The sequence below is a fragment of the Podarcis raffonei genome, chromosome Z (genome assembly GCF_027172205.1).
Source record: "Podarcis raffonei isolate rPodRaf1 chromosome Z, rPodRaf1.pri, whole genome shotgun sequence".
Classification (NCBI taxonomy): Eukaryota; Metazoa; Chordata; class Lepidosauria; order Squamata; family Lacertidae; genus Podarcis; species Podarcis raffonei.
In genome coordinates this window covers 33,539,062-33,547,793 of record NC_070621.1, presented here as the reverse complement: position 1 = coordinate 33,547,793, position 8,732 = coordinate 33,539,062, and the positions used below count along the sequence as shown (strand labels likewise).

General features: G+C 45.7%; 1 protein-coding gene across 1 annotated transcript; it reads right to left on the bottom strand.

Moving 5' to 3' along the window:
* Positions 1 to 4,555: 4,555 nt before the first annotated feature.
* TIMM8A (translocase of inner mitochondrial membrane 8A) lies at positions 4,556 to 8,422 on the bottom strand. Its single transcript, XM_053374719.1, has 2 exons — positions 8,154 to 8,422; positions 4,556 to 5,513 (listed from the first exon to the last, which is right to left on the bottom strand). Exons 1-2 carry the CDS (start codon positions 8,283 to 8,285, stop codon positions 5,352 to 5,354), a joined length of 294 nt encoding a protein of 97 aa, XP_053230694.1. The 5' UTR covers positions 8,286 to 8,422; the 3' UTR covers positions 4,556 to 5,351.
* Between the last annotated feature and the right edge of the window lie 310 nt (positions 8,423 to 8,732).

The following is an 8,732-nucleotide window of genomic DNA, read 5'->3' as shown; positions in this document are numbered from 1 at the left end:
AATGCAGCTGCTACTCTGTTTACATGCCTGATCTTAATAACAGTGCTCTACCACTTTCTGAATGTAAGGACAGTGCATTTTAAGTGACTTAAAAATTAACTTCTCTTTAAAGTATTATCAGGGGTTGCCAACCTTCTACGTCTCTTGGGTACATTTGCAAACCAGAGAACCTGTTGTAAGACACACACAAGCACATATTCTGTTGGCTACGATAGAATGCTTATTTCTCATTTCAGTGGGGGGAGAGGAGAACAAGAGGGCACTGGTTGTCAGGGAAGCCCAGTGCCACAGGGGCTGTGTTGATGATCACTTAATGTTGATGATGTATTAAGGTTGACAGTTAATTTATTTCAAATAAATGTTACTTTTCTTTGTACTGCCATTAACAGTGTTGCAGAGTTCATAACATTTTTAAAAAACAACAACCCTAAACTTTCTCTTTTGAAAAAAAATTATTTGGACTTCTTGCTAGCTGAATGTTACCAATGCAGTTCAATTCAACCTTTTAGCCATTTCCAGCCTTCACCCATGGTGGCTTTTCAAGCAAGCAGTTCTCTTGGTGAAAAACTGAGTGAATTTCCAAATCACACTCTGGCCCTTCATCCATGCTTATAAACCTGAATCATTTGGAGCCATTTGTTTTTAAATCAGTTTTCCTACCCAGTACGTTGTTTCAGATGGCTCACTACAATCTTTGATGTTGCTGCTGCACAACAGAATTGGCCCATATATTTTAATTCCTTCACACTGTGAGAAGGATCACAGGACTCATAAAGGCAGTCACACAAACAGGCTGCCTACAAGCCTCGAGGTGATATCCAGCATACTCATGCTCACAAAATAAATCCATCAAAACAGTAAATTTAAGTAAAAGCAGTGATCATTTTAAAAAGTAAAGGTAAAGGGACCCCTGACCATTAGGTCCAATCGTGACTGACTCTGGAGTTGCGGCGTTCATCTCGCTTTATTGGCCGAGGGAGCCGCTGTACAGCTTCCAGGTCATGTGGCCAGCATGACTAAGCCGCTTCTGGCGAACCAGAGCAGTGCACGGAAACGCCGTTTACCTTCCCGCCGGAGCGGTACCTATTGATCTACTTGCACTTTGACCTGCTTTCGAACTGCTAGGTTGGCAGGAGCAGGGACCGAGCAACAGGAGCTCACCCCATTGTGGGGATTCGAACGGCCAACCTTCTGAGCGGCAAGTCCTAGGCTCTGACGCAGCAATCATTTTAGGTGCGCCCAATTAAAGTGCAATCACTGACACACAAGTTCTTTGGGACCCAGAGGTCAGAACGGGGGGGCGGGTAGGGTGTGCTTAGGCACCAATGCGCAAGGGAACCAGGGATGGAACCCCTATGCAAAATGGTCCCCACCTGTAGTTTAAGCCTGTTTATTTCAGTAGGTTTACTTGGAGCATGTCTTAACACTGGATATCCCCTTGGTTTCTAACAGCTGAAGGCAGCAGCTTATGCATTGTCTACTTTCCATTTTCTTTTAAAAATAATGGTGTGCCCCCTTTATCCTTAACTGTTAGGTGAGCCCTGTAGTTCCACTGCAAGTCCTCCCAATCACCCTGGCAAAAGTTACAGCCCTTTCACTCAGAATGTTGCCTGGGCTCATAATTTCTGTATACCTACAATACTGCAGAATTCTAAGAGTTTGGGGCTGAGAATTCACAAGAACTCTGGCAGTGACCTTTAAGTAAACTACTATGGGTCCCAGGACATGGTCTGCAGCATGTGAGGCTACCGCATTGCAAAAGTTAGCAGGTCTGGGTCTGACCAGTGCCTGGATGGATGACTATCTGGGAACCCCATGTATGTAGTCTTCAGTTCTACATTAGAAGGCAGGCAGGCTAAAAATGTAAAAATAATAACAGACCCCTCCATTGTCAAATACAATGGTGAAGAACCAGGAACTGATCTGAAGGTGTCCTCAGTTTTTTGAAGAACATATATATACAGTAACCCTTGTAAATGAAGGTTTAAGTCCTATGAAAAACTATAGTTCTTTGAAAAACACTAAGGAATTAATTTCCTTCTGCTGATCCTTATGACTCTGTAGATAGGGAAGGATCAACCTTAGAGAAGCTGCCTTCTTGGCCTTGATTCTCCCATCCAAATATGAGTAAAGTGATCCTTCTTACAGGAATATTAATGGTATGAACAAGATGTGGCCTGGACAAGAAATCAGACCAGCTCAAATATATTAGGACAGTAATTTTTTTGGGGGGGAAATACAGCCAAGAACCAACATCTGCTGCACATCCACACACCATACATAAAACATTGCCCAGTGATCAAGAACAATTGTAGAAGTTGTAGTCTAACAATACCTGGAGATTCGCAGGTTTCCCACCCCTGCAATATTACTTGCAGCTCAGGCATCTGCCAAACCCTTAAAAGTAAAACTTCACCCAATGCAGGAACTGAAGCTTTGATTTCTCTCTCTCACTTCTGGGCAGGACACCAAACCAGGGTTTGGAAGACTCAAGAGGTTCTGCATTTGCGCAATTTCTGCAATATGTGGTAGGCTAATAAAACAGGTCTGGTATGTGTAGTGCAATCCTCCTGATCTGAAACATTACTGGGCAGATACCTCTGAGAGACAAGTCGCTGAGTTTGGCTTCATCTATCGTAGTGTTGCGCTCATAAGGAACTTTTAAACCAGCAAACTTTGGTATTAGGCTGCCTTTGCCTTTCCATATTAAGCAATCTTTCAAAGACAGGCCACCTGTTACCTGATGCATTTACAGCAGCCTCATATTTAAGCTGCAGCCCAGTAACCTTAAGCAACAAGGAATTCAAGGCACATTATAGTCATTAAGCTGAGTGAGGAGGCATGGAGTACTCTCTCTGTGCTTAACATAGAAACTAAGGGCTGTCCCTCCTCTCTTTGCCAGCATACATATGCAACATAAAGGATTGTAGCTCATTGGAACAGCCTCTGTGCTGCCCACAGAAGGCCTCAAGCTCAATCCCCAGCATCTTCAGGTAAGGCTGGGAGACACCCCTGTTGGAAACCCTGCTGCCAGTCAGTGTGGTCAATACTCTCCTATGCATTAATTGATTAATGGCTTAGCCAGCATCTATGCAACTACTGAATTGGTCACTTGTGGCAAGTAAAGATCTATTTAGACCAGACAGAAGGGAAACTATCCAAACATGGGATTTTTTGTGAGGAGGAACACACATTTGTAATATACATATGAGTGGATAGCTAGTTATAAAAACTGTTTGAGGTGAGGACTAATAACTTGTGTAGACTTACCAGCAATTGATGTATCTCTTAGTACAGTGGTGCCTCGGGTTACAAACGCTTCAACTTACATTTTTTCAGGTTATGACTATTGTAACCCAGAAGTAAGTTGTCTGAGCTCTTGGAGGCCTCGCCGCTGCCTGGAGCCAAGCCTTGACACCCATGGGGTCTGCAGCGGCTCCGCAACTGGGCTCCAGCCACGGGAGCTCTCTGAGGCCTCCACGAATCCCAGGAGCCAAGCCAACTGTGATTGTGGAAGAGGACCCTGAGCCCCCATCCAAACAATGACTATCATCAGCGCAGGTAAGAAAAAAAATCACATTTTCATTTTGTACTTCATTTTATGGATCAATGGCCTCATTAGATAGTAAAATTCATGTAAAATTGCTGTTTTAGGGGTCACTTTTCATCATCTGTTTCCTTTTCACGTTTTGGTTTGTGTGGCTTTTTCAGTTTTTTGACTGTGACTTGTTCTTCATTTTATGGGACTGATTTGTGACTTCACTTTTGTGACTTGTTTTTGTGACTGTGTAGAACCCAGTTCAGCTACTGGTTGATTGTGTGACTTCAGAAATGGATAAAAGCCCCCCATCCAAACTGATTTATCATCAGTGCACGTAAGGGGGGGGAAATGTTAATTTTTTTCCATCTAAAATACTGTCTTATTTATTTTATAGTACCGTACATTGATTATTGCCTTCATTTTATGGATCAATGGTCTCGTTACGACAGTAAAATGCATGTTAAATTGCTGTTTTAGGGGTATTTTTCATCGTCTGGAACGGATCAATCCACTTTCCATTACTTTCAATGGGAAAGTCCGCTTCAGGTTAAGAACGGACTTCCGGAACCAATTAAGTACTTAACCTGCGTATGTGTGGGTATCTTATCTTTCACATCTTTCAAGTCGGTACTTAAATGTTCAATCCTTTTTTCCAACTTATTAATGGATGCTGTGTTACGATCTAATCCTTCTTTAATATCATTTAATGCTGACATTACCGACTCCTCAAATTGTGTTGCTGCTTTAGAGCCACATCTGAGCTTTTCTCTTTCTGAACTTATAGCTAAAGAATGTCAAGGTCAGTCACACAGTCTAGCACAACAATGGAGAAAAACAGTTTCCCTCCACCAAACCCACTGCAGCCAGATCAGGAGCAGCTTCCTTAGTCTTTAAAACTGCTTAAATCCCAACGACAAAAATGGCAAAGAGAAAATTTTCCAGAGCTCCCCTTATTCCTATTTCTAAATCCCTAGCAATCAAAGCAGAAGGAATCACCACCGACTCAACAGGCAGTTTAAAATGAATGTAATTGATGTTTATTCCACTGATCAGCAGGAAAGGAATTAATGGAGAAAGTTAAAATTGACTTTTGTACTTGGTAAGCGAAACATTTACATGACCAGATGAGTGGTATTCAGTTCCCATGTCCTCTGGGGTTACTTCTTCCTAGCTATGTAAAGGAGGGCTTGAATATGCACCTTAAATGGCACATGACAGCAAGCAAAGTCAGCCTCCCTCTGCTCAACCGCAACACTAGTTGCGGTTTACAAAAGGGTCAACTCAGCCACATGTTCAAGCTGCAGGTGAGCAATTTATATCACTTAAAAGACTCGTGCTAAAACACAGTACCATTTTAAAAAGGCACCTTTGCTTTTCCCAGGATCAACATTCATGTCTGAAACCTCCCAGTTCCCTTCATTTCAAAACAGAAGAAATTATTGAATATTGATAGGTGTGCTTCCCTGGCCACACCACTGGGAAAGCAAGTTGTTTGATGCTACAGTTCTGCTGTGAAGCTCTTGTTATCCAACAGCAAAATTAAAAAAACCTGGGCAGCACAAGCCCATGCGAATCAGCAAGGCTTCACTTGTCTGACTGCTAAATGTTCACAAGATGGGAATTTAAAACCAGAACTGCTCACATTGGCCAAGAAATCCAGAAGTCTGTCCTGAATGTGGAGGCCAATGTCCTTCACAACTTTGATCCTTTCTTCTGCTTGTTCTCCTTGTTCTCCACCTCCTCCTCTTCTCTCAATTCAGTAGGTTGGTTTCTCGTTAAGGAAGGAAAATGAGGCATTGCAGCACCCAAATCAGTCAGAGAGGTTTTCGGAGAAGGGCGACTTGGATTTCTGTGTCTGCTCCAGTCGGTTGAGAATGAACTGACTGGTGTCAATGAAGCGCTCCACACAGTTCACAAAGCAGGTCTCCGCGCGGCTGTCCAACTTGGGGCCAGGCTTGTCCATGCATTTCTCCTATTAAAGATATGGAAGAGTAAGCATTGTTTAGGAACACAGGAAGCTGCCTTATACTGACTCTGACTACTGACAGTGATTTCTGACGAGGAACATTCCCAGCCCTACCTGGAGATGCCAGGAATTGAAGTTAGTGCCTTTTGCACACACAAGTTATACCCCCTCTCTTCCTAGTATATAGGGCTTAGGGGCATTCAAGAGACACCAGCAGTTCAGAATTTTGAACCACAGACCCAGTCCCAAAACACACCCACACCCTTTTTGCAATGTACAAGAGGGACATGCCTGGATTTCCTGTCCTGTAACTCTAAACAGAACAGCTGGCTCAGAACACAAACACCCAGGTGGCCTCTCCATCCTCATTGCCTTCCACTGTGCCGCCGCCACAGCTGTTTCAATGATGAGAAGGCTAACATAAAAAAATAAACTGCAATATCCCCTGCAGTTTCCTGATTCATGGCCTGTCTCCACCTGGGAGCTATATCTTAGTGGTACAGCACACTCTTTCATGAAGAAGGGTTCACGTTCAATCTCTTTGCAAGCCTAGGTAAAACAGGACTGAGGAATCTATGCCCTCCCCATGCCCAATGTTGTTGGACTATTATTCCAGTCATCACTCACCATCTGTCATTCTTTGCTTGCATGCATTATCAGCAGCAGTACCAGCAATTTCAATAGGTATATACGTCCTCACCAGTATATCTCCATGCCAACACCACTTACTACACTTACTACATTACAGCTATTAAAGAAGTTGGAGCCCTGCTATGATGGTGAGTGTAAGCAGCAGTGAATTTGCACCCACTCACCAAAGGCCGCCAATACAAACATAAAGAGAGCCATGGCTGGATCAGATCCATAGTCCATCAAGTCCACCATCGAGTTTCTCACAGTGGCTTCTTTCCAGGAACTGAATTCCCGGTAGCCACACGCACAGCCACTGGTTTGTTTCCAGCAACACAGGGAATTCAAAAGCCTCAGAATCTAGAACTTTTATTTAGCCAATAAATAGACCTCTCCTTCTCCTCCAGGACTTCATCCAATTGTATTTTAAAGCCACCTAAACCAGGGGCCTGTTGTCTTTGTCCATGGAGTTTTCTTGGCAGGGATACTGGAGTGGCTTGCTGGTTCCTGCTCCAGCATCTTAAAAAGGAGACATCACCTTGCCAACAAAGGTCCATATAGTTAAAGCTATGGTTTTCCCAGTAGTGATGTATGGAAGTGAGAGCTGGACCATAAAGAAGGCTAATCGCCTAAGAATTGATGCTTTTGAATTATGGTGCTGGAGGAGACTCTTGAGAGTCCCATAGACTGCAAGAAGATCAAACCTCTCCATTCCGAAGGAAATCAGCCCTGAGTGTGCACTGGAAGGACAGATCCTGAAGCTGAGACTCCAATACTTTGGCCACCTCATGAGAAGAGAAGACTCCCTGGAAAAGACCCTGATGTTGGGAAAGATGGAGGGCACAAGGAGAAGGGGACGACAGAGGACAAGATGGCAGGACAGTGTTCTCGAAGCTACCAGCATGAGTTTGATCAAACTGCAGGAGGCAGTGGAAGACAGGAGTGCCTGGCATGCTCCGGTCCATGGGGCCACGAAGAGTCGGACACGACTAAATGACTAAACAACAACAAACCAGGGGCCATCAGTATCCACAATTTCTGTATTATTTCATAAAATTTATGCACTGCTTGTGGGGGGGGGACCCTCAAAGCAGTTAAGAATGCATTGGCTGAAAGACTTCGCTCCCAGAGCCTTCAGTCCTCCTTGCTCACTGTGACTTGGTTTGATCTCCTGTGAAAGGCACCCAAGACAAGGGCCATCACTGCAGCTTGTAGAAGTAAGTTTCACAAGTCAGTATGTACCACAAAAAAAGAATTAACCCCTAGAGGGACACCAGTCCTTTGCATGACCTACTTTTAAAGCGTCTGTCCATCGCCACATAGACAGAATCATAGAGTTGGCAGGGGCCCTGAGGATCACCTTGCATTGGGGGGAAATTAATTTAAATTGAGCAACCACATCACAGCCAAACATCACCTCAGAGGTACAAGTCCTCCTCCTCGATTTTGCTAGACCACCTTCTAAAGCACATTTCTGGTCTCACCACCACAGGCAAATCCACATTCAACGCACATTTAAAGAACATAGCTTCCCCTAAAGAATATTGGGCTCTGTAATGTAAAGGGTCCGAGAACTGTGCCTCTGAAGGGGAAACTATATTTCCCATGATTCTTGGGGGGGGGGTTGGAAATCAAGTGTTTTAAATGTACCATGCGGATCTGCTCCCCATCTTGCGGCAGCACGTGCCGCAAGTTAATTGCACGTAGCATGAAAGAGTGGGGGGTGGGCTTTGGTCCCTCGGCCCTCTTCCTCCTCCATCATGATTTCCATCTGATCCCACCCCCCCTCCACCGCCTCTTCCGGACACTCTGCCCGATCCATAGCTGTCAACTTTTCCCTTTTCTTGCGAGGAATCCTATTCAGAATTTCCCTTAAAAGGGGGGAAACGTTGACAGCTATGGCCCGATCCTCTAAGCCTGCTGCAGCGAATCTTGCGGCAGAGAGTTCCAAAGGTCAACCGCGAGCAGCACGAAGGAGGCCTCCGCCTGCGCCCCGGGCTATCAGCTCTTCCCTACCCAGCAGAGCTCCGTCATCTGGTGCACGAGCTGCTGGAAACGCTGCTTCTGCGTCTCCACCTCAATGAAGTGCTGTAGCTGCGGGTCGTTGACGGCCGCCCCCAAGTCTCCCGCGGCGGACGAAGGGTCCATGCCGGGCCCGACCTGTAAGCCGACAGCGACCGATCGGAGGAAGCGAGGAAGGGAGAGAGGACGGCGATCTGGCAGGCGACCTTCACGTGCAGCTAGCCCCCGCCCCCGGCCGTCCCCTCCGCGCGCGCGCGCGCGGTAAGCTTCCGCTTCCAGAGTGCACCGCGCGAGTAAGGCTTCATCCGAGCGCTTCCTCTTTCCGGCGGTGGGCGGAGCTGTGCTCGCGACAGGCCATAGAGCTACGGCGGGGGGGGGGGGGGTGTAGAGTTGCCATCGGGCAAGAAGAAACCCGGTGGGTTCTGCAGCTCGGCTTCACGCGCGCCTACTCTGAAGGAAGCGACATGATGCAGTTTCCGGGAAAATGCGTATAGGGTTATTACAGTTAGCATTAATAATTTAATTAGAACATCTGGAGGGCCACGCACCTCCCCTCACTAATGTCCTAAATTC

Coding starts and splice junctions, on each gene's coding strand:
- TIMM8A (XM_053374719.1), bottom strand. CDS start 8,285: ATGGACCCTTCGTCCGCCGCGGGAGACTTGGGGGCGGCCGTCAACGAC. Junction 5,514..8,153: donor AGATGACGGAGCTCTGCTGG/GTAGGGAAGAGC, acceptor TATCTTTAATAG/GAGAAATGCATGGACAAGCC.